The 25,643-nt window shown below is 52.6% G+C and overlaps 1 protein-coding gene across 2 annotated transcripts in view; it reads left to right on the top strand.

Annotated features, from left to right (window-relative positions):
• The first annotated feature begins 2,247 nt into the window (after positions 1-2,247).
• The window catches only part of Mcf2l (MCF.2 cell line derived transforming sequence like), a 166,470-nt gene continuing 143,074 nt past the window's right edge, over positions 2,248-25,643 (top strand). For both annotated transcript variants that reach the window (XM_074042953.1, XM_074042949.1), the window contains exons 1-2: positions 2,248-2,299; positions 8,286-8,458. In XM_074042953.1, the coding sequence (XP_073899054.1) occupies positions 8,290-8,458 (169 nt within the window). In that variant the 5' untranslated portion in view covers positions 2,248-2,299; positions 8,286-8,289. The remainder of the gene's footprint in view (positions 2,300-8,285; positions 8,459-25,643) is intronic.

Here is a 25,643-nt window from a genome sequence, read left to right as displayed (position 1 = left end):
CCTGAATTGTAACCCTCAGTGGGGTCACAGTTGGGGCACTGGCTACTTCCCCTCCATTCTGCACCAGTGGTTCACACATCCTGTAGGAACTCCAAGCTGCCTTCCTTTGGACTTTTGTTGCCCCATTAAGTGACTTTTAATGTGCTATGAGAGGGTCTTTAATGCCATCATGGGAAATGGGGGTGTTTGTCTTTAAAAAGCAGTTAAGGCACCAGGCTCCCGTGGCTCACACCTGTAATCCTAGCTGCTTGGGAGGCTGAGATCAGGAGGCAAAACATTAGGGAGACCCCATCTGATCCAATAACCGAGCACCAAGGTGCCTGCCATTCCACCAACAGTGGGGAGCCTAAAATAAGGCATTGACTCATGGTCTAAACTGGCCTGGCCAAAAACCACAACCCTATCTCCATCAATCAGTCAGTCAATAATAACCAGAGCAAAAAAGGGCTGGAGACTTGGCTCAAACAGTAGAGTGCCTGCCTGGCAATCCTGAAGCCTTAAGTTCAAACCCTAGTACTGGCAAAAAACCCAGCCAAACAAACAAACAAAAACAACCAAAAACCAGTTAAGGAACTCCAGGCAGGTCCAGCCTGACCTTTTCTGCAGCAGGTGCCTTGAGAAGGGAACCTGCCCAGGTCTGCTCTCACAAACTCCCAGACTCCTGGACTAACAGAAGAAAACCTCACTGGGTGACTGGTGGACTTCCCAGGGGTCCCCTTGCTGGTTGTCCTCAAGCATCCCTTCCTGCCCATCTTGTGGGTTCTGTCTGCTCCCCAACACTTTCTCCCTGGCACCCTGCACCTGCCCCATGAGCACCTCCTGCAGGAGACCCGGGCAGTGAACCTGCTCCAGCCTGGGGAGCAGGCTGGTCATATGCCGTGGTCTGGGCAGGGCCAGGGTGCTGCTGTCTAGGAGCACTGCAGAGTGAGGTGCCCACCCAGGACGAAGGAACTGCAGTGGCACTGTCCACATGCCCCTCCCAGATGGGTACAGTCCCCGCACTGCACCGCTCACGGCTGCCAGGGCTGCTCTGGCTTTATTCCAAGGACTTCTCACTTCTACCCACTAAATGAAGACATTTTTAAAGCCTCCGCCCTGGAAGTTTAAAAGTTTGGGTCCACATTTGTGATGCTCATGCTTTTAGTTTTCAGCAAACTTTTATGTTCCCCCAGCCTTGGAAGCTGCAGGCATTAAATGGTGGGGTCTTCTTTGTTTTCTTGTAAACAACTTGAGTTGAACACCAGCTACCAAAGCAATAGCCGCGGCATAGGCATCCTGTTTGTGACCCTCATAAATCAGGGTCTTACACAAATATGGGGGTATCTTGCTCTCTTCTTGCCCTGGGACCAGAAAACGGGGGAGCCTTGGCCCGGCCCTTCTGATCTTTGGGGTAGCCCAGACTGCGCATGCTTTAACAGTGTCCCTTCCTGGTAGCCTCTCTGTGCAGCACCGTTCAGAGCTGGCTGTCATCACCCTTACCCTCCTGAACCCTAAGAACGGACTGTGAGCTGAGCCTGTTCTTGGACCCAACACACAGTGGAGAACACTGAGGCCAGAAGGGTTTGCTAGTGACCTGTGGGAAGCCACTGGCCAGTCAGCCCTGCTGCCAGTGGGTCCCCACCTGCCTCAGCTCCGCGCCACCACACCTGCCCCAAGGCTGCAGAGAAGGGTCCTGGGGAGCTGGAATCCCAGCTGGGTCGGCAGGGGTTCGGAGCCCACACAACCTCCCTCGGGCCAGCTCTGATCCCGCGGGCGCTGGGCCAGGTGGAACCAGGAGAGCGGAGCGGGACCTGAGCACCCAGGGCAGCACCCCGTGCCCAGCCAGTGCCTCCGGGTCCGCCGCGCTCCGCGGACAGGGGGCGGGGCTCTGGGCGCCCCGCCCCCGCCCTCCAGCCCCGCCCCCGCCCTCCCCATCCCCTCGGGGGCCCAGCTCCCCCTCCCCCCCGTGTCTCTCGGCCTCCTAGCCTTCTCCTCTCCCGCCTTCCCCTCCCCTATCCCCATCCCCTCCCCTCCCCTCTTCACCTCTCCCCTCCCCTTCCCCATCCCCTCCCCTCCTCTCTCCCCCCTCCCCTCCCCTTCTCTCTCCCCCCTCCCCTCCCCTTTTCACCCCTCCCCTCTCCTGTGTCTCTCGGCCTCCTAGCCTTCTCCTCTCCCGCCTTCCCCTCCCCTCCCCTTCCCCCTCCCCTTCTCTCTCCCCCCTCCCCTCTTCACCCCTCCCCTCCCCTCCCCTCCCCCGCCCAGTGTCTGCGGCCGGGCGCGGAGCTCGCGGACGGACGTGGACGATCCCCGGCGGGGCCAGGTGTGCGGAGGCGGGGGCGGGGGCGAGGGGAGGCACGAGGCGGGGGAGGGCGGGGGAGGGGACACGGGGACAGAACCCGCTGCCCAGCACCGTCTGCCCTGGCCTCGCGTGGATAGCCCCAGAGCCGGGCGTCTCCCCCGCGACCCCCCACCCCTCCCGGCTGGGAACTCGGAACCCGCCGGGCTCAAGCGGGGTCTCCCGAGGGTGGCCACGTGCAGGACCCCTCCTGTTCTGTGGGGTTCCTCGCGCTCTCCCGGGTCGCCTGAAGGGGGAGGGTCCTCACCTAGGGGGCGGGGCTTCTCCAGCAGGTGCCTGAGCGACTCCCAGAGCCACACTCCAAGCGCTCCCTGTCCTCTTGGGGCCTGGTGATTGGGCAGGTGATCAGGACAGGTGCTTGGGGACCGGCCAGCGAGGGTTGGGACCCTACCCCTGATTCTTTGACTCCAGCGGGGCTGGGAGTCCTGGCAGAGAAGCCAGGCAGCAGCACAGCCAGGAAGGCTGGTGGCCCTGGGCTTAGCTGGTTTGCTTTTCTAAAGAAAAGAAGACCGGCTCGCAGCAGTTGCAAAACAAGAACGTCACCTTCTCATCTCCTCCAAAGCCTCCTGCTAGGAGTTAATTTTTGATGGGCCTCTCTTGCTGGTCTCCCTCCGGCCCCTGGCTGAGCAGTGTTGCTCTGGACCTGCTCAGACCCCTCAGGGGTGACCAACAGACCAAGTGCAGCCCCAACTCTTCCTGGACACCCCTCCAGCCTGTGGCCAGTGTTACTCCCAAGGGAGCTGCAGAGCCCCGGATCAGGAAGGGTTAAGGGGCCCAGCTGTAGTTTCAGGCTTCAGGATGTGCAGGGGCTGGCCGTGGGAGGCCCAGGAAGTGTGGCCCAGGCAGGGCAGGGCAGGCACAAAAATAAAATGCTGTCTCTTCCCACCCCTGCTGCTGGTGAAGTGTCCAGTGCCCACCTCCCCAAGCAGGCAGAAGACCCACTAGGCCAGGTAGGAGTGGGGTGCTAACCCTGAGGGAGGAGGAGGGAGAGCCCCCTGGAGGGGGGGTGTCTTCTAATAGGCAGACTGTGTGGTGTGACTGTCCCGAAGCTGGTCTCAAGAGCCGAGCTCACAAATGGGCATCTTCCAGTTCTGTCCTAGCTTCTGTCAGCTGCAGCAGGAGGAATTCCCAGCTGTCCTCACCTCTCGGGGCCTCCAGAGCCCTGCTGCTGAGGTAGGAGGACTCTGGGGCCAGCGGTAGGAAAAGAGGATTTGGCTCTAATTTTGGGTTCCCCATCACTTGTCACCTACCTTTGGTACCCTGCCCTCTCCTGACACTGTAGGTCTGGCCTGAGGCCTAGGAGTTGGCCACTCGAGCTCCCAGGTTGGGTTAGGGTCAGGAGCCAGCATCCTGTCTTGCAGAGGGGGAGAAGCTGGACGATTGGCAGAATGGGAAGGTCAGTGGGTGAGAAGTGGGCGTGGCACCGTGGCCACTGGTCCTGGTGTGGTGGCCTCCCTCATTTCCATGAGGCTCTTCAGAGCATTGTTTCCCTGCACAGCTGCGGGCACCTTTGGTGGGGAGGGATGAGAAGGTTTCATGTCCTCCTCCCCACACTGCTGAAGCCCCCACTTAAGCTGTCCTCTCACCTGTAGGTCCAAGGTCAGCTGCATGTGGCGGAACATCCCAAGTGCAGACTTTGAACTCTGCACATTTGTCTTGCAAAGGCATGGTATTGAGGTAGAGCCAACTGTAACCACAGTGACCTCAGAAAAGAGGCCTTGCAGGTTATTTAATTAACTTTTATAAAATGCTAAGAGAGAAAAAAATCAAAATAGAGGCTCCTGGAGTAAATAGCAAGTAAAGTGGGTGCCACCACCCTAGTGACTTGTGGTTCTATCAGTGGCCCAGGTGACGCAGCAGTGAGAAGTAAAGTGGGTGCCACCACCCTAGTGACCTGTGGTTCTATCAGTGGCCCAGGTGACGCAGCAGTGAGAAGGGTAAGGCAGCACTGACCTTACTCTTACCTGTGGCGGTCACTGCCTTTCCTCCTCCTGGTTCAGGAGAGACTATTCTGGATGCCACAGCCCAGACTCACGTGGTGCTCCTGGTGTGAGTCTGTCAGTGTCTTTAGTCCCTGATTCAGAGTGGTTCCTGGTTTCCTCCCATCCCTGCACCTCTGGGGTGACAGGAGCCTCATCTTCAGCAGGTGACATTGGGTGCAGAGGTTTTGAGGGAATCCCAAGGGTGGGTGGGTGGAGGGCTCCTCTGGGGCCAGCAAGACACTGGTGAGAAGAGCCACTCAGGGCTGAGAGCCACTGTAAAGACAACTGTGAGCTCCCCACAATGGGCTGTGGTCTTTACGTGGCCAGTGTGTGTGTGTGGGGGGGGGTGATGGTTTCTCCTGAGAACTGTGGGGTCCCTTGTGGACCCTGTGTGGCTCTGAACCTGTTTTGACTTGTTTAGGGAAGTGTGTTCCCCGCCAAGTCCCTTCCCTCACGTGGAACGTTCTGTTTGTATTTTGTTTGGGTAGCACTAGGGTTTGAACTCAGGGTCTCATGCTTGCCAGGCAGGTGCTCTACCACTTGAGCCCCTCCATGAGTTCCAAGTGAAGCTTTCTGGATAGGACAGTGGACACTGTGGGTGGTTACCAAGAGCCCCTTGGACACCTAAGAGGGCTGATCACCTTGAACTGGGTGTCAGGAACCCAAAAAAGACAAGTAGTGACCCAGGGTCACTCTGGATCCCTGAAGGACAGGACTTCAAGACCCCATGGAGGTGTGAGGCATTGAGGAGTGTGTGCCCAGCTGGGGAGGCTCTGGGTCTCCCACCAACCCTTGAGAAAGTGGAGGGCATTATTGAAATTTCCAAAGTGGAATGAAGACAAAACCAAAACAAGTCTGCTGAGAAGGTACAATGCGGACAGCAAAGGAGAGAGTCCCTCCTCACCACAGTTGTCACGTCACTTTTCTGTTTCCTCCATCATCAGACAGAGTGCATGACAGGACAGACTCCTGTCAGGGAACGGCTCTGGAGGAGGTGGATGTGGGTGGCAGAAGTGGACATGGATGCTGGGAGGCTGGAGTGGAGGTGATGGACGTGGGGGGCGGAGGTGAGGGACATGAGGGGCAGAGGTGGACATGGGCAGTGTCAATGGTACTGAGTGGTGAGCTAGGGCGGGTGCACCGAAGTCTGGGGCATTGCTGGCCTTCGTCGCTCTCAGCGTGGGCAATAGATGGAGGCATCGGGGCACCGGTTGTGCAGTGGCTCCCCTTGGAGGGGTTGCCTGCGCCGTGTGTGGTGCCAGATCTGCCCTGGTGCTGCCGTCGTCTACCGCGTGCTCCTAAAATTTGAGCCGGTGAGGGTGGGAGCTGCACCTGTGGACACACAGCAGGCTGTGCAAGTGAATGAATCTATGATGTGACCAAGTTCTAGCACAGCCACTGCTTGTGGCTATGGACAGGTTTAACTCCTTCGTGCACAAGGTGCCTCATGGCTCCAGGACCTGGTCTTTTCTTCAGTGGAAACTGAAAACCTGGTGCCTTGAGATTTTTAAAGCGCCAGCATGATACGCAGGGCATCTGGATTTATCTTCTGAACCCTCAGCATTGCACTAGACACAGAGCTGACCTTCCTGTTTCTCAGGAAGCCATCCTTGGCAAATTGCCCTGGGCTTTGCCCGGTCTCTCTCTGCCTGGGCAGTTCAAGGCAGTTTCACCACCGCTGTCCTCTGCCCTTCAGGAACCGATGTGCCACTCAGCTGAGAAGTAAAACCCCGTGAGAAGAAGGGGCTGTGCAGCCACTAGGGCCGGAGCCCAGGCCTTGCTCCTGTCACCCACATTGGTGGCAGGGGCTCAGGCACTGTTTCTCACCTAGCTGGTGAAAGCGCCTGGGGTCTTGTCAGTTGTCCTTGGAGGTGGAATGACAAGACTTATAATTCCAGCTGTGTGGAGAGGGCAGCAGGAGCCTTGCCTGGTGCCACAGCAGCAGCGAGGGTGTGGACCCCCGTCCCTCTGTCTGGAGGCTCCGGCCACAAGTCCAGAGCATAGTGGCCTTGTTCTCCCTGAGGAGGGAGCTCCCTGCCAGTCTACTCGGGTTGAAATTCTCTGAGTAGAATTTGGAAGGAAAAAAAAAGGACCAAATAGGGTTGTTGTTTTGTTTTGTTTTGTTTTTTGTCCCAACAAGGTAAATGTATTTTCCTTCCCCCTTTTTTTTTTTGGTGGTTCTGGGATTTGAACTCTGGGCCTCACACTTGCTGGGCAGGTGCCCTACCAATTGAGCCACACCCCCGCCCTTTTTGCTTTAATTTTTTTTTCAGATACTGTCTCAAGGTTTTCCCTGGGTTAGCCTGGGACCATGATCTTCCTACCTATGTCTCCCTTGTAGCTAGAACAACTTGTTAGTAAAGATGGGGTCTCACTAACTTTTTTCCCTGCACTGGTCTCCAACTCACAAGTAGCCGGGATCACAGCTGCAAGCTACCATGCCTGACCTCTCACTTTTTATAATCAAAATTAGGTTCTCACAAGCCAGAAGTATGTCTTTGGGCCTGGGTCTGATTGCCTTCTGAAGGCTGTGCCCTCCCCATGTCCCCACATGAAGGCAAAGCAGGTAGTAGGATAAAGCCGTAATGTGCAGGTCCCTGGTCTGCTGGAGCTCCTGCCCTCCATCCACCAGGCATCTGTCCTCTACTGGAGCTGCAAGGCCAGTTTGAGAAAGCACTTGCACAAAGCCAAAAGACGTGCACAGAGAGTGACACAGAGGACACGGGTGAGCAACAAGTTTCTGACCCACAGCGGGATCAGCCACCACAGGGGGTGAATGCTGCAGTCCACCTCCAAGGTGATGGGGGTTGGGGAGCAGATGTGGAGAGGGTGCAGCCTTTGCTGGCACCCAGAGCTTTTGGGAGAAGAAACACGTGCCAGGCAGTGGGCATCACCTGGCCGGGCAGCCTCCTTCCTCCCTAAAAAGTCACACGGTGAGCCAGCGGCCCCTAGAATATCTCTTTAGGGCAGAACACAGCCTTACAAGGCTCCCCAGGCTGGTGGCTGAGCAGAGGCCACTGACCCTGGATGGACATGGGGTTCTGCTAAAGAGAAGGAAGGGAGGTGCAGGAGGAGCTGGGAGAGAAGTCAGGGATCTTAGTCACTAACCTGCCAAGGAGTGGCCTCCTGGGGGCAGGTGGCCACCTTCCAGATGGAGCCAAGGAGGAAGAACTGGCCATCCAGGTGCAGCCTGAGGCAGGGACACTGGCAGAGCTAGAGGGCAAAGCAGAGGACACTGGTGACAAGGACAGGCGGCTTTCCTGGAGACCCGCCAGTAAACTTTGTTTAAAATCGTCTAAAAGTCAAATTGTTTGGCAGAATAGGCCCGCCACCGAAAACCAACGGTGAGGAGCCATAATTAACCAAAACGTGCTGTAAGGCCACAGAGAGAACTGAGTGATGACCTGAGGAAGGCACGGTTTGCCTCAGGTCATCACCGATGGCCCCGTTTGAAACAGTTCCTTGATTTTCTCTTTAAAGATTGCTTCCTCCAAAATTTAACTCCGGTGTTTGTCAGGTTTTCTCTGGATGGAGAATGCCATGGTGTTTGTTCTGGAGCTTTGGGAAGACATTCTTTACTCAGAGGATTTAAAAACGTTTTTACGTAATCTGAGGAAGCCATCAGCACCGGCTTTTAAAAGTTGCCAGGTCAGTGAGTTGGAGCACCAGGGACTTTCATGTCCTTGAAGCAAGAGCCTAAATGTCACAGAAAAAGCCTGGGGTTTTCTTCTTTTCTTTCTCTTAAGCAGCAGAAGTAGACATGTTTTGCTTATGCAGGCTTTTATTTCGGTTTTTATAAGAGGCTGCTTGCTAAACTGAATGTCGATAGCATAGAAAGTCTTTGGAGAAGAATGAATTTAATTTTCATTCTTGGATGTAACCTGGTTTTTGGTTACATCCAAGGACACAAACCTTTGGGAGTTTTTGCAGCGGGACCTGACTTTTAAAATCTGCGCTTTGCACTGCAGCCTCATGTTTGACTGCTGGAGATTTCTCCTGCGCAAGGAGTGTGGAAGCCACCGCCGTCCTTCCGCACCTCGGCCCGATGGGGCCCCGAAGGAAGAGGCCGACCACCAAATCGACGTGTCCGATGGCATCTGGCTTGTTCAGAACAAGCCGGAGGCGCCGCCCGCGCCCTCAGGTAGGTGCCTGGCCTCGCAGAGCTCGCGCTGAACCAAACGCCTTCCTGGCACCTGTAGGGTGACGTGGCTTAGGCCCCGGCTGCGTGTGCCTTGGTTAACTTAGCTTTTTCCTTGAGCCCACTTCTCAGTGCGGCCTGTGGTCCTTGCCTTCCTGTTGGCTGCTTAAATGAGCATTTTAAAATGAGGTTGACTCATGGCTAGGGATCATGACAAACGTGTGTCTTTGGGTTTTAAGGAAAGCTCAGCCAGCAGGGAAACTATTTGTAGTCTTTGCTTCTGTTTTTATTATTATTGTTTTTTTTATTTTTATTAAAAACATAGAACTGTGGCTTGGGTTTGCTGTGTTGTCATGTGCATATGGCACTTTTCCTGGCCATCCAACCAGTGCCCCTGCCCACAAGACAGAGTGTAGCCCCGAGGTGAGCTCTAACTCTGGAGGGTGGGTCTTTCTCCAGGTGCAGCCCAGCCTCTTGGCCAAGCCGGTCATGGTCATGGCGGTGCTTCTTCTTTGTCCCACAACACGCCCTGAAGGACAACTGAGTCTTGCTTTTGCCTCAGTTAACTGTGTTGTATTCCTTCCCACCGACTGACTCCAAAATCAGAGTTCTCAGTGGAGAAGGTGGCCTGGGCATGCCATCGAGGGGAGATGCGAACTTGACCTTAAGGTTCTATCTGGGTCTGTGGTGTCCACCTGGACAGAGGGGCTGGCTCCAAGGCCAGCGGGTGGAGGTTAGTCCAAACACTTTCACCCTCCATTTCCAGAGCTTCTCTGGGCCTGGACCCCTGCTGGCATTTGTGCGAGTCACCCCACCTGTGGCATCAGCTGGGTGGCAGCATCGCTCTCCGTGGCTGTGGGTGACATCCTCAGGGCACTGTGCTCAGGCGGCACCTGTGCGTTTGCTCTGTGGAAGGACGATTGACTTGGTGACCGTGCATGGGGCTTGCCGGGGCCAGCATTGTGAGCCTCACCTCCCTGCAAAGTCCCTTGGGTTTGAGAACTCGGGGTCTTATGAACCTGGCAGGAGGGCTTGGGTGCCAGTGTGCAGCCCTTGCCAGTTTCTGTGGCTGGTTTTGCAGTGTAGAGACCTGGTTTCCCTCCCTCTCTGCTAGTGAGTGTCCCAAAGCTGCGGCTCGAGTCTGACCCTCCAAGGGGGCTCCTTGGCGGCCACCAGGACCGCCTTCTGGAGATGAGCCGTCTTATGATGACCTGCTCCTCTTCCCGAGGAAGGAGAAAGCCACTGCCCACAGAGCAAGGGACAGGGCCCTCAGGGAGATAGCCCAACATGCAGCTGGCAGAAGGGGACTCTGGAAGGAGCCTGTGAGGGGGACTGTTTGGTGGATGCTGATACCTAGGCATGTGTGACTTCGGTTGCTGGATGGTAATCTGGTCTCTCAGGGCTTGGCATGGCTGCCAGTGAGCTGCCCTCACATCTCAAGCCTGGGAGCTAGTTGGTGATGGTTGGCACTGGCCAGCTTTCCCTAGGCTGCCTGGCAAACCTCCCGGGCACTGGGTTGAGGATGGCTTGGGAGGGAGAACTTTATCACTGACCTGGCCACTCCAAATCTGTTCTTAAGTTAACTGTGTCCCTCCCAGGCTTGGGAAAATACTATAAAGACCGTGTCAGGGGATGGAACCCAGGCTCAGTTCCAGCTTTGCCACGCTGCCTGTCCCTTGCTGTCCACTCAAGCCTGGCGAGTCCTGAGCTCTCCACAGTGGACAGCAATGGCAGTGCCCCAGGCTGGCCAGGAACTGCTGTGCCGGTTTGGGCTCTGAATGATGTCACAGGCTGACTCCTTCCTCCCCCCCAAATCTGCAAGGCCCCCCTGTTTGGTAGTCCCAAGACCCAGTCCTGTTTTGCACTTCCTCCTTCCTTAGACTCCAGCAGAGGGCAAGACACTCTGCTGTCAGAGTTCTGAGCAGAGAATTCCTGCTCGCTTTTCTGGTCTTGTTTTCCCTGTCTCCTGTGGACAGAGGAAGGCTACTTGCAGGAAACTGGGACCTGAGCTAAGCCAGGCACAGGGCTGCTGCTTCCTGGCACCCCCTCCCCTTCTCCTGGTCACCTGGGATTTTCCAAGGGTCCAACTGAGTTTATTCTAAAGTCCCTTTGGGATACTGAAACCATGCCAGAACTTCAGTTTTTGGAATCAATGATATTTTTTGTTGTGTTAAAATATACATGACAAAAATTAGCTTTTTAGCAAAGTAAGTGTGTGACATTGCACAGCCACCACTGCAGGCCACTGTCCTCTTCCCAGACTGAAACTCTGTCCTCATCAAACACCAGCTCAGCCCCCAGCTCTGGGAAGCTTTCTGTCTCTGTGAGTGTGCCCATGTGTGAGTGGTCACACAGTGCTTGTCCCTTTGTGACTAGCTCAGTTCACCCAGCATCCTAGTGTATGTCACTTTCCTTCCTTTTCAAGGCTGAGTCATATTCCAGTCTATGACAGACTACATTGTGTGGGTCCATCCGTCCATCGACGGCACGTGCTCTGTGTCCTCTGTAGCCACTGTGAATAGTGCTGCCTTGAACACGGTGTACAAACTGTGGGAGTTCCCACTTTCAATCCCTGTGGCTGTGTCCCCAGAGGTAGGATCGCTGGCGTGTATGCTGATTCCCCAGAACGGTCTTCACTATTTTGTTAATCTGGAGGAGTGACATGCAGGGGACCCAGTGTCCAGTTCGCTGTCCACACTCCAAATCAGTAGGCACTTGTCTCTGAGGTCACGCGGAGGCGTGGGCTGTGCTGGGTAAACACTGATAAGCCTGTTTTCCAACTTGCTCGCTGCGCTCTGCAGCCCTTCTGTTTGCTTTTGGCTTTTCTTTAGCCTTCTTCATTTCAGCCACCATAACAGCGCCTCTTGCCAAGTTGTTCCACGGCTCTGCAGTTAACCATTTCACGATCGCTGTGGGGAGGCCGCTGAGCCCCAAAACACCTGTGGAGGCGCCACTGGGTGCCTGGGTCCAGGCCTGCAGCCTTGGCAGGTTTGAAGCAGCCTCCTGCCCAGCACGCCTAAGCCGTGGGTCCGTCTTCACTGTGATCAGAGCTGGCGCTGCAAAGCTATCAGGGCCGCAGAGCTCCGGGGATGGGGCCTGGGAGGCCCTGCACACACCCTCCCCACGCGCCTGCCTCATGTCCCAAGGCCTGATGCACTGGCTCCTGGGACCCCTTGCTGGAATGCGTGTTTTGGCTCACCTGACTCTGGGTGCTTTATCTCTACACCCTCACCCCCGACATCCTGATGTCCCTCAGGTCTGCCGGGGCCCTGCGGGTTTCCTTACTGCTGGCCATCCACTCTGCATAGCAGCCCTGCCCCCCAGCCCTGCCTCCACTCCCCTGCTTTCCCTTCATCGCCCGGAAGTGCACCTGCCTCTGCCAGATGCCCTAAGCGTCTACGATGGCCCTTTGGGGTGGGCCTTGGGGAGTGCATTGCCCTGTGAGCACCTTTGTCACACACATATGCGTGTGCACACATGCACGCATGCATACACACATGTCTGAGTCTCCTTGCGACCAGCAAGAGTGGCAAACTGTGAGGTCCTGGAGTTGAGGCACGGTGCGATCCCAGCCCCTGCCAGAGGTCCAAGCCAAACCTGCCATGCCATGCTGGCCAGGCTGAGCCCTCCCTGCCAGGCACCACCTCTGGGCAGGTAAACGACCAAGCTGATCGAATGGAGCCTCCTCGACATGGGAGGCACTCAGACCTGGGGGAGAAGCCAGGTCTCCTGGAGGTTGGTGGGCTGAGGGCGCTCTGAGAAGGTGCAGGTGGAGACACCTTTCCAGGCACTGCACTCTCTTCAGAGGAATAGGGAGGCTTCACCTTCGCTAGTTTGTAGTATACAGGTGGGAGGTGCACATGAATAGCCGGGAAGGTGGTGCCTGCCTGTAATCCTAACTACTTGGGAGGCAGAGATCAGGAAGATTGCAGTTTGAGACTAGCTCAGGCGAAAAGTTAATGAGACCCCATTTCAACCAGTGATCTGGACATGGTCATACACAGCTGTAATCCCAGATATGCAGGAGGCCATAGATAGGAGGATCACAGTCCAGCACCATCCCTGAGCAAAAACTCAAGTCCCTATCTGAAAACAACTGAAGTAAAAAAAGGGCTGGGGTCATGGTTCAAGTGGTAGAGCACCTGGTTAGTAAGGGCAGGGTCTTGAGTTCAAAGCCACAGTACCACGTGGACAAGGTGTGAGCACACAGGCATAGACATGTGCATACAGACACAGGCACACACGTGTGCACACATTGCACGTGGGTACATTTCAGTGAGGTGTGTTGAGAGCCCCTGTGGCTTTCTGGCCTCCTCACTCTCCGTCCTCCTTGGGGCTCTCAGCCCAGCACCGGTCTGCAGGTGCTGCCTGTTGCTCTTTGCAGAGGGTCAGCACTACAGTCGGGCCCCAGTGTACCAGGCCAGGAAGCAATACGTAGCCTGGGACGGCTGGTCCACTTCAGTGACTGCCCTCTTTCACCTTGAAACCTGAGTTTGAGAGGTGGAGAGGACGCAGTCATGACGGGGAGCAGCTCCCCGGGACAGGGGTGAGGACAGAGCTGTGCCAGGGGCGGCGCCAGGGGCGGGTGGCATGGTGAGCCCTCCTGGCATCAGGCGCACTGAGCCATGCAGCTCTTTTAAAACCCTGTCTACCGACTGGCTCGGAGAGTTTGTACACAGGTGAACGATTTTTCTTTCTCTACAAAGCTTGAGTGTCACACTGCTTAGGTACTGGACAAAATTTTCAGTTAGGAGCGAAGAAAAGTGGCGGTGTGGTGGGGCACACTGTGGTTCAGCTACTTGACAGGTGAAGGCAAGAGATCTCAGTTTGAGGCAGACCTGGGAAGGGCTATTGAGTGACCCTCTGTGATAAGCAAGCTAAAGCAAAAGGGGGGGGGCGTGGCTCAAGTGGCAGAACCCTGGCCTAACAGTGTGGTTTCGAGTTCAAACCCCAGTAGGCAGAAGAAAGGAAGAAAGGAAGGGAAGAAGGAAGGGGGAAGAAAGAAGTTGAAATTCATTCATGAGCTTGGGTTTAGGGCAAAAGGTGTGAGGGAGTCACGTGTGCGGCAGCTGAATCAGGAGGTGCTCTTTCCCGGGTCGCTGACCGTTGACTGTGGGAGGTTTCCCACGGCTGACCCTGACACTCAATGCACTTATGATATCGCACACATTGCTGGGCGGGGGCTTGGGCGCAGTGTTTCCACGTGGGGCATGGAAAGGAGTGGGGGTGGAACGAGTTTGGGGGAAGAAGAGCGACATGGGTCCAGCCTTGGAGAGTTCAAGAACAGTTTGCTTGTGCTGAAGGTGTGTTTGGGGAAGGCAAAGGGGCCTCAGGAACGACTGGTGTGTGGAAGGAAATCAGGTTTTGTGTTATCTCCAGGGCTTCAGGGGAGATCCCAATCACAGCCGATGGAGAGTGCGCGAATCACACACAGATGGTGGCTTTTTGGGGTCTGATGGCTGCAGACGTGGTGCTCACCGTCCAAGGACTGCAGTCTGCTCTTGTTGCTGAGGAGACATTCTGCAGTGGTCTTGCAGCGTCTGCTCTTTGTGTAGGTCCCAAAGCTCACCTGCCTTTTCCTCGTGTGCTTTTTAACGGAAACCAGCAGCGCTGAGAGGAGGTGATGTCAGCGGCCCTTCCGAGGCAGGGCGTTGTGAGACACAGTTCGTGCTGGAAATGGTGCTTACGGCTTGGAAATAACTGGCTAATGTGTCATTTTCCCCTTCCTGGGTCCTTAGTAGCTTTTTACTTGGGGTTTCCCTGTTATTTGGGAGCTGGCAGGAGCAAGGTTTGGAAGTGGGTTTAGAGCACATGAACTTACAGACGATCAAGGACTAGCTGGTGTGTTGCTCATTTGTCCTGGAGGCACCATTAGTACTCTTACGTCTGCTCCCAGGGCTGGGTGGCCACCAGGTGTCAGGGGCACAGGCACTGGGCTCGCCAGACCCCACCCCAGCCCCGTCCTCTCCCCAGGGCTCCTCAGCCTGTTGCGGATGGTAGTGACAGAGGGAGCCTTTTTCCAACTTCGCGTTCTAATGAGCGGGCAGTGCTGTGTGAAACAGGAAGGGTGATTCTGAGCAGCTGCAAGAACATTCCTCAGGTGAGCTGAAGGGCATTGTGTCCCCAAGGTGTCCCCCAAGCTGTCCCGAGAGCCCTGGTCACTCCTCACCAATCTGCACACAACCTGGTGTGCGAAGTGATTTTGCAGGTGTTTCACCAGAAGCTCGGTGGCTTTCCTCCTTACTATGGCAGTGGTCCTTGCACACCCTCTGTGAATGTCACCATCGGGTGCTCTCCGTAAGGTTATGGTAGAGAAAGCCAGTCTTCCCTGAAGAGCGGGCTCGACATTGATGAATCAAAGGGGACGTGTTGGTCACTGTGAGGAAAACAGCCTTTTCTGTCTAAGTGTGTCACCATCTTAGCTGCTTGCAGTTCTGGGTGCTTATTCACTGAGCTCGGGTTTTAAGCCTAAATGACGACCCACCCCTCCCCAGATTCCAAGTGTCACATTAGCCAATTGCAAGCAGATTGAGCTCCACCAAAACAAGTACAGGGCAGGCCACCGCGGCAGGACTAAGAGGACGGCTGATTGTCCCTGTGCTCGCGGTGCCCGAGCGCCTGCTCACCCTTCTGCAGAAGGAAGTTTTGCCTTGCTGAGAGTTCTCCATTTCTGGGTCTTCAGTTGGCTTCGGGGGTCATATTGCTAACAGTTTGGTGGCTTGTCCGGAATAAGTCCATCCAGGAGGGGGGCTCAGAAGCCCCTTCCCCCGAGAGACACGCATCCCTCCGCCTCCCTGATGGGTGCGGTGGCCTCGATGTGTCAGGCAACCGATGCTCTTCGACTGGAAATTCATTCCAGGCCTGAATTATCTCGGCAGCTCGGGGTAAAAGGGCTTAGTGAACACTGTGGCGGCCAAGCGACTCTGTGCAGGGAGCACAGTAGGAACCGCCATTGGCTGGCAGAAAATCCTGGGTGGACGGGGAGGGCCTCAGGTTGTGTGAGAGCGAATGAAAAGTGTCTGTGACACAGGGCGAGTGTGGAGTCCCAGTCTGCAGTGTCACAGATATCCAGGTGACTACTTACAGCCCAATAGCCATCCGTGTGACCCAGTCGGGGCTTACGCTGACCTGGGTAGTGACAAGTCGCGCCACCGGCTGGATATCGTCCTGCCAGGGAATCCAATGAAGCTCGTGGGGTAGCGTCCCAGACACCTCCAGGACATTAGGGAGGTTGGGCATCTTCCAACAACCAGGTAGACCGGGATGGGGAAACCTCGCAAATAAAAAGAGTTCTTAAAAAGATGAACCTAAAAATAAAATTCCATCAGACAGTCCGCTGGGACAGATGGTAAAATATTGGCTCAATAATCCTCAGACCTAAGGCACAAAGAAACAGCAAATGATCAAACATTGCTGCTTTGTCTGGATGGACCCAGGCACCCATTCTCAAACCGGCCATTTTGTGGTCAACATTTGAATCGGATGAGGACTGGGGCTGTCGGTTACTTAACTGAATATGTTAGTGAGAATGTCCAAGGAGTCAGGAAGAGATTGAGCATGCCCTCTGTTGGAGACAGGGAACTGTGGTTCTCTTTCCCTTAAAATTACGAAAGGGGGACAAATCTGAGCTGAAAGAAAGCTCCTCCAAGTGGGACCCCCTGTTCTGCTTACCTCCCCCTTATAGGCTGGAGGCCTTGGCTTCTTGGGTGGAATCCCAAGACCGGGATGGAGACTGTGGTTAGGAGCCTCCAGAGGCTCAGCCGAGCTCCCTTCTGAGCCCCAAGTGACTCCCTGTCAGCTTTGGCCCATCCTTCAGGTTAGAGTTCATCATTTTTGGGGCTCAGAAGGGAAGTCCAACAATGTCAAGGGGATACTCAGAATCTCCCCTTCCCCTGTCACCCAAAATGCAGTCACAGAACTTTAATCCACTCAGGTCCCAACTGGAGGTGGAAACTTTGGTTTTGTTGATGCCCCACTCACTGACTAGCACACTTTTCAGAGAGTTTTCAGAGTTGGTGCCGAGACCTGCTCAGAAAGCCCAGAAGGGAAGACCAAACTCACAGGCTTCAGGTGGTAAGAAAAGAACAGGTGCTACCGGTGTGGGAAGCCAGGACATTTCAAAGGAGAATGTCCTGGGGGAAGAAAGGAGGAGAAGATGGTTCCCCTTATGACTTTGAGGAAGAATAGGGGGGTCAGGGGGTCTTTTATATGGATGGGTCCAAGAAGGAGCCCTTGATAAATTTAAAAGTAGTACCCAAAGAAAAAGAAATCATCTTTTTGTTTTACTCTGGAGCAGGCAGGTCGTCTCTTCTATGGCCCCCTGACCTGTCCCTCTTCTCAGGCGGCTCCCAACTTCAGGAGTAAAGGGAGAGGAATTTTATGTTCCCCTCTTCATATGCACCCAGGTGAAATTCCAAGATTGGGTGGCATGGGTTAATCTTTTTGTACCTGAGGCTGGGATCAATCTTTTAGGAAGAGACTTAATATCTGAGCAAGACATAGGAATAAAAGGGGAAAAATTTTGACATTTCATTAAATTTAATGACAGCACAAATTGAGGACCAAATTCTCCCTGAGTTCTGAACTGGGGATGGGAACAGAGTAGGGCTGCAGACACCCCCAATTCATATTGACCTGAAAACCCCAGTGAGACAATACGAAGGAAACAATATCCTATACCCCTGGAAGGGAGACTGGGCCTGGAACCCATAGCCGAGGGGCTACTAAAGAATGGCCTTTTACAACCCTGCATGTCCCCTTTACACCCAGTCCTGCCAGTTAGGAAGTCAGATGGATCTTATCGGCTGGTACAGGACCTCTGGGCCATTAAACAGACAGTTCGCAGCAAGCACCCAGTCGTCTCAAACCCCTATAGTCTCCTCAGTAAAATACCTCCAGATCATCAGTGGTTTAGTGTTGTAGATTTAAAGGATGCATTCTGGGCCTGACCCCTGGTACAGGATAGCAGGGACATCTTTGCCTTTAAACAAGAGAACCCCCAGGCAAGGAGAAAACAGCAACATAAGTAGACAGTCCTTCCACAAGCTTTCGCTGACTTCCTAACCTATTTGGCCAGGTCTTAGAACAAGTGCTGGAGGAATTTGCCCTTCCCCCCAGATGGATTTCTTACAATATGTGGATGATTTTCTGTTGTCACGACTTACTGAGAAAGAGGTGACAGATACTAAAATTAGTCTCCTAACCTTCTTGGGCCGCCAAGCATTAAGTCTCAAAAACTAAGTTACAGTTTGTTGAAGAAGAGGTCAAACATTTGGGACATACTTGACTAGCAAGGGAAAATGCAGATTAGGTCCTGAGACAATAGAGGGAATTACTGAAATGCCTCTATCAGAGACCAGAACAGAACTTCAAAAATTTCTGGGTTTAATTGGATATTGCAGGCTGTGGATAGAATCCTATGCTCTCAGGACCAAAACCTTTCTTCCAAACTTTTGGAAGAGGAACCTGATCCTTTATGTAGGAAGCCAAAGGACGTCCAGCTAATAGAACACCTTAGACAGTCCTGTATTGGCCCTCCCTTCCCGAGAGAAGCCTCTCCATTTATTTGTTAATGTAGATAAGGGAACAGCCCTTGGAGTCCTCACTCAGGAGTGTGGCCTGTTTATCTAAATTCCTTGACCCTGTAACTCGAGGATGGCCAGAATGTATTTTAGCAGTTGCCACTATGGCCCTATTGACTGAAGAAAGTCAAAATTCACTTTTGTAGGGTCCCTGATAGTGCACCCTACAGGTCAGAAGTATTCCTCAGCAGAAGCAGGAAGATGATTGACTGACTCCAGGATATTGAAATATGAAGCCATCCTACTGGAAAGGGATGACTTTGTCCTCAGTACTGAAAACTATCTAAACCCAGTGGAATTTCTGCCCAGGACCCCATGGGGTATTGCTCTCTGGACCTTGTCAAATACTAGACTAAAACCAGACCTGATCTCAGGGAAAGTCCCTTTCTGGATGGACTTGGCTGCTTGTGGATGGTTCCTCTAGAGTTATTCAAGGAAAAAGACATAATGGATATTCAGTGGTAATGGAGTCAAATTAAAAGTTATTGAGTCAGGAAGGTTATCCAATGACTGTTCTGCTCAGACCTGTGAACTATTCGCACTCAGTCCAGCACTAAAATTCTAAAAAGGCAGGGAAGGAACAATCTATACTGGTTCTAAATATGCATTCAGGCTGGCACAACCCTCTGAGAGGGTTGGTTAATAGTAAAAGATAAGACCTGGTTCACAAGGAGCTGATTACCAGATTGCTGGAGAATCTAATGCTTCCTGAGGAGACTGTAATAGTCCATGTCCCAGGACGTCAACGAGGCAGTGCCACTGAGGCACACCAGTGCTACATCTCACTCCTGTCGTTCAGACCCCATCCCTAACCCGTTTTCACTCCCCAGGAGAAAGCTCAACTTGGGAAGCTGGGCGCCTCCCAGACCTCAGAGGGAAAAATGGCTCCTCCCAGATGGGAGGAAAGCACTCTCCAAACCTGTCACGAGAGAGGCATTAACCCAATTACACCAAGCAAGTCATGGGGGAGGGGTTCCAGGCTATGTGTGATGCCATCCTCAGAGTTTATGTGTGTCCAGGAATCTATACTCTTGCAAAACAGATCACTAAAGGCCGTCTAACCTGTAGGAAGATTAACAAACAGGCCTTAAGGGAGCAACCTTTACGGGGAAGAACTCCAGGCTTGAGGCCCTTTCAAAGTGTCCAGGTGGATGACACTGAATTACCCCTGGCGGGCCATCTGAAGTACTTATTGGTTATGGTGGACCATCTAACTAATTGGGTCAAGGCTGTGCCTCTATCTAGTGCCACCGTCAATGGTGTAGTTAAAATGCTTTTAGACAATATAATTCCTCAGTCTGGACTTATTGAGAATATAGATTCAGATAATTGGAGTCACTTTATAGCTAATGTAATCAGAGAATTGGCGAGGGCACTAGATACCGGGTAGGAATGTAATTCAGGAAAAGTTGAAAGAATGGATCAGACCTTAAAAAAGGCAACGACTAAGTTAGTTCTTGAGACCAGATTACCCTGGATCAAATGCCTACCTCTAGCCTTATTCAGGACTAGGACAGCCACCTGGAAAGACATAGGAATCTCTCCTTATGAAATGTTATATGGGTTACCCTATTTGGGCTTGCCTTCAGGCCTCCCCTCCTTTAAAACCAAAGATCAGTTTCTCCAAAATTATGTGCTCGGTCTCTCTTCAGCCCTGTCATCCCTTAGGTGACAGGGACTTCTGACCCAGTGCATCCACACCAACTGGGAGATTATGTCCTGACCCTGGAGTGGAGAGAAGCTCGAGCCATCCTGGGAGGGACCTTATTAGGTGTTACTCACACCGAGACTGCAGTACACACCTCTGAGAAAGGATGGACCCACTTCACCTGAGTATAGCAAGCTCCCAAGGAGGAATGATGGGCGCGTCTTCAGTCCAGTGACACAAAAGTAACCTTAAAGAGAATGCGATAGGATTGTTACTCCTTTTCCATTTGGGAAACTGACTCCTATCGGTGTTGCTCAGACCTCTTCCCCTATAGTTACTGACTTTGATGCATGTGTCATAATTCCCTGTGGGGATCTTGAGAACCAGTGTTGTATCCAGATGAGGGCTGAGACCGTGTATGTGTGTGTAGACCCTGCTCCTAGTTACAAAAGGGTAGTTAGTTATGAAGGTGGTTACTGTCTATGTTCTTCATGGGGAACGATAGGGTGGACATCTGCTCCTGGGGAATATATCTCACCATCCTACTATACCCTCAGAATGGGGAAAGGATAATTGGGGGAAGAAATTAAGGGATAAAATCCAGCTTAAGAAAGTTACTCCTCCTCCCAATTGTCAGTCCTTCCAGTGCAACCCCCTACAACTGATCATAAATGATCCCCTTACTATGAGCACGCAGCCATCTGTTTTAAGGCACTATGGGCTAGGAGCTAACCAATAAGGTTAGCTAAGGTTCATTTCTCTTAGAATTGCTACCACAGCAACCCCCTGGTGCCCTGTCCCCAACACTGCTCCCCCAGCTCTCTCATAATGAGACTGGGATCACTGTAGTGGATGTCAAGATCTAAGACAGACTATAGCTATTGAAACTGGCTGTGGAGAAATGAATGCCTGGCTGGAATGGATTAAATAGTCTGTCCATACTTTAAATGAGAGTGATTGCTATGTCTGTGTGACAGGGACACTGGAATCCCTCTGGGATGGACCACTGACCCTGCCGGTATGGCATGCATGATTGACCTCTTCCAAGAAATGACAGTCTGGGGCAATGGGTCTTGCAGGACCTTGTCACTACCATTTCCCACGATTAATGACCATGAGAGGCTAAAGCCACCTCAGTTGATCAGACCCTCATCTTGGAGCTCTAACTACCTAGAGTAGGTGGGGGAAGGGGTTAGAGTTTCTGGGAAACGCATCTGGGTGCAGTGAAGGCCAATCCTTTGAAGAGATGAGCAGTAAGTGTGCACTAACCGTTGCCAGGGCACATGCCTGGTGGTGCTCAGTGGACCTTTCCGTGAGGCTCTTCCGGTCAAATGGCATTCTGGAAACCCAAACCTTCCCTAACCAGGAAAGACAGAAATGAGATCTGGTTCCCTTGGAGGGTCGTCTGACTCCCATGTCTACACAGATGCCTCTGGGGTCCCACGGGAGGTCCCTGATGAATTCAAAGCAAGGAATTGAATAGCAGTAGGATTTGAATCAGCACTGTTCTGGTGGTCTGCTGTGAATAAGAATGTGGATTGGATTAACCATATCTATTATAACCAACATAGATTTGTCAATTATGCTAGGGATGCAGTGAACGGAACTACAGAACAACTAGGACCCACCAATGATATGGAATGGGAGAACCAGACGTCTCTAGACATGATTTGGTGGAAAAGGGGGGGATATGTGTCCCAACTTGGGGGCAGGTGTTGCACATTCCTAATAGCACAGCTCTGGATGGCACCGTCACCAAGGCTCTCCAAGGCCTGACAGCCCTGCCAAACAACTGGCTAAGAACTCAGGGATAAATGACCCCCTTACTAACTGGCTAGAGCAGTGGTTTGGAAAATGGAAGGGTGTGATGACCTCAATCTTAGCATCCCCCATTGTTGTATTTGGGGCAATGGCTCTAATTGGGTGTTGTGTTACACCCCGCGTACCGGGACTAATTCTTAGGCTCATAGAAGCCCTGACTAAACAAACCCCATATCATACCAGTTGTTGAGTACAGGTGAAATAGAGAGTCAAATAATGTGAAGTGAGTTTGGAGAAAAGAACAAAAAATAAAAAGGGGAGAAATGTGAGGACACACTCTCAAAGTGTGTCACCATCTTAGCTGCTTGCAGTTCCAGGTTTTTGTTCACTGAGCTCCATTTTCATGCCAAAATTGCTACCTACCCCACCCCCAAATTCCAAGTGTAACATTAGCCAATCCCGAGCAGATCGTGCACCAGAGCTCGACCAAGCGAGTAAAGGGGCAGGCCCACTGCGTCAGGCATAAAAAGGAGGACCTATTGTCTGCTCCTTGTGCTTGCTGTGCCTGTGCATCTGCACACCCTTCTGCAGAAGTGTATTTTGCCTTGCCAAGACAATTCTCCATTTTTGTGTCTTCAATTGTGACTGTGGTGGTCTTCAGGGGTCTTATTTTAACAGTCACCAAGTGTCACCACACTCATTATTGTGTGTTTGATTATCCCTGCCTCTCCCAGTTGTGCAAGGGGCATCGTCTGGTTTCCACTTTGAGCTGCTGACTCTGTAGAAACCTCTTTCTCCTCCTTCCCTGTCCACTGTGGTGGAGACCCAGCTGTCTGAGGATGGAAGGAGCACTGCCTGCCACTCACAAATCTTCCCAGAGCTCCCAGCCCTCTCCCTATGCTTCTGACACAGCTCTTACCGTCCCTGTCTCTAGCAAGGGGGGTCCCTCTGGGCTCTAACAGGCACTAGGCAGCACCATGTCTCCTTCCTTTGTCCACAGGAGCTGGCTGCCCAGTGAGGAATGAAACTGGCTACAGTGTTGAGCTCCACCACCTTTAGGGGTCTGGGACAGCCCTGGCCACTCAGCCCAGGGTCATATGTAGATATTCTCATCTCCTGTCCAGGTGCCGCATGGAAAGTGTTTGGGAAGTGCTGCACAAGCATGCGGTGGACAGTCGATGAACTCATCAGTCCAGTGCCAAATAGTGGTCAGTGACTCTGGTGATGAAGAGGGATGCCTCCAAGAGATGCATTGAAACTGTGCATAAGTCACCGTGAAGAAGACTGACCACAGGTGAGACACCAGGAAAGAGGTTGCAACAAGAGATGAGACCTTCATAAGCAGTGGACTTACAGAGCAGGAGAGACGGATGACAGAGAGTTGGCGATGGCGCTGGTAACAGTACACTGCCATTAGGATGGATCCAAACTTTGCAGTGCCACAGAAACAAACTACAGGAGCAGGATGGCTTCTTTGTTTCCATTTTTATGGACACAAATTAAGGACTGGAAGGAATGCCAGTCCTTTTCATGGAAACCAAGTTGCTGTGAATGAGAATCTCAGTGTCCAGCTGCCCATCGTCAGTGTCCACTTAAGGAACAGAAACTAGGAAAATTAGTGACAAATTGTCACAAAGATTCATGAAGAAAGGTGTCATCACAGCTGTTACTTGTAACTGTGAAACCTTGTGGGAAAGCAAATTTGTGGTAGCTGTTGGGGTTTGGCTGAATTATTTAGTTGTTAGGATTGGAATTCCCCATGGCACATCTTGTGTAGTAAGTGAAGTAGTCAGTTTTAAAAGCAACGTGCAGCCCTGGTAACTTTTTTTTTTTTTTTTTTTGGTGATACTGGGTTTTGAACTCAGGGTTTCACACTTACAGAGCAGGTGCTCTACCACTTCAGCCACAGCTCCAGCATGACCCTGGCAATTTTGAAACACAAATTATGTGTAGTTCTGTAAAAGATACACATTTTCCTATGTCTCAGTTTTGCCATGTGCCTGTCATCGACTGGCCTTTTTTATTCTCTGCATTAGGAAACCTTACCTATTAAAATGTTTCCCAAAACAGGAATGAAACAGAAGCCAGCAGGTACAGGACACTCGCTTTGCCCTGGACCTTGTTGTCAGGAACCGCTTATCTGTCCGGCCACTCCAAGTGGAACACTTGCCACTCTCCTCAGTTACGTCACCTGGCAGTTTTCAAGGGAAAAAGTATTCATGGGAGAATTTATCTGAAATCCTGCTGGTGGCACCTTGGAGAAAGGGCTGAGTGTAAATAAAGTTGCAGCCAAAGCCATACTTGGGGGCGTGGATGGAGAGACAGGAAAGGTACCTCACACTCTTTCCCTGCTGGTCTGGCCTGGTGCCCTCAGGTTGCCAGGCAGGGCATGTTGACAGGGCTGATGTCCTGGCTCCTGGCCAGCCATTGGGGGACTGGCTGTCCTCTGGACTCTACAAGACGAGGCCCACTCCAAGGAGCTGAGTTCAGCTTCCCTTTGTCATCAGAGTCAGCAATCCAGACACCCAGAAGCCGGTCTGGTCCAGGGTGAGGAACAGAGAGAGCCTGTTTTCCATGCCCATGACCAGAGCAATCTGGCTGGCTTGTTCCTGTGTCCACAGGCGTAGGTGTGGGACCTCCCCACTCCTAAGCTGGTGTCTATCTGTGGTTTCTTCCAGCACTCTCAGCAAAAGGTGTAGACCCAGATGCACAGTGTGGATCCAGAGGTGCAATATAGACCAACATGAGCTGGCTGAGTCTCTGTTCTGGGGTGAGACCACTATCTGGGCTCTGCCACTGCTCTTCTGTCCCCGAGTTTCTTACTACTTGCAGACAATGAGAACCCACCTCAGAGTGGGGCACCTCCATCCAGAACACGTGATGTCTAGTTGTCATGCTTAGTGGCCCTTGGTGGTCTTTCCTAGGGCTACTGAGCAGTTCTGAGTTGCATGTGTCCTCACTGTGTCATTCCTTTCACCTATTAAATGGAGAAGCATTCCCTGCGTGTTTTTATACCCTCCCTTCTTACATAAATGTCTGATTGTGTCCATGTGACTGTGTGTCTGTGTGTGAGTGCGTCTGTGTGAGGGTGTCCATGAGATCATGTGTCTGTGAGCGTGCCCATGTCTGTGTGTGCTGAATGTGAGAGTGTCTGGGTGAGTGTGTCCGTGTGAGTATGTGTTTGGGTGTGAGGTGTCTGTGAGTGAGTGTATGTCCGTGTAAGTATGGGTCTGTGAGTGTGTCTGGTTGAGTGTGAACATGTGTCTGGTTCTGTGTCTGAGTGTGTCCATGTGGGCATGTGTCTGTGTAAATATTTGTGTGAGTGTGTCTGCGAGTGAACACGTGTGTATCTGGTGAACCCCAAATGATCATTATTGCTCGCTCACCCGGCAAAGCCAAAACTAATGAGCTGTGTGGATGTTGAGACGTGTGGCCTACAGGGTTTTCCCAAGCTCACCTTGGTATTGGTTGTCCTTACTGTGGTTGCACCCTTCTTTGTGAGGGACAAATGCGGCCTTTGTTCATTCAGTTGGGAATGAGTTTACCGCACACCATAAACACCCCTGGGCTTGGGAAGCAGCTGCTGGTGACTTTCGTCGCAAACTTGCTTCTTCTCCCATAGAGCTCAGGACAGACAGCCTCCCACAGGTTCTGGGCCCTGAGAGTGTGTTTTAATGATGTCACAGGGCTTAGCCCAGAGTGGCCCCCAGCAGCTGCCTGTGGACACGGGGAGGATCCAGCCTGACAGGTTGAGAAGCCCTCTCTCTGTGTGCTCTTCAAAGTGTACATAATTTTACATTCTGTTTCACGTGATATGCAGGAATTTTAAAAACAGGTCTTTGTTCCGAGCACTGCAGAGGGTTCCTTCCTCCACCTCCATGGGAACGTCTGGATGAAGGTCATCAGCTAGTTGGGGGTCCTCAGAGCCCCCCATTGCTGTGTCTTAGGTCCAGACCCCCCATTTGTGTTTGAATTGAGCTCCCAGTGGACATGTCCTTCCTGGGGGCTGGCCTGGGCTCCTTTCTTTTCTGTCTCTTTGCTGTCCTTTTTTGTGGTTTGTAATAAGTAGTACACATTTTTTAAGGCTCAAAAACCAAAACAATAAGGCAGACATGCCTTTGAATCCTTGCTCTCATGGGCGGTCATTTTATCAGAACGCTGTGCAGCGTCCCAGTGCTCCCGGATGCAGACACAAGCT

This window comes from Castor canadensis, chromosome 10 (genome assembly GCF_047511655.1).
Source record: "Castor canadensis chromosome 10, mCasCan1.hap1v2, whole genome shotgun sequence".
Classification (NCBI taxonomy): domain Eukaryota; kingdom Metazoa; phylum Chordata; class Mammalia; order Rodentia; family Castoridae; genus Castor; species Castor canadensis.
The sequence above is the reverse complement of the archived record's forward strand: the minus strand, read 5'-3'. Positions and strand labels throughout refer to the sequence as shown.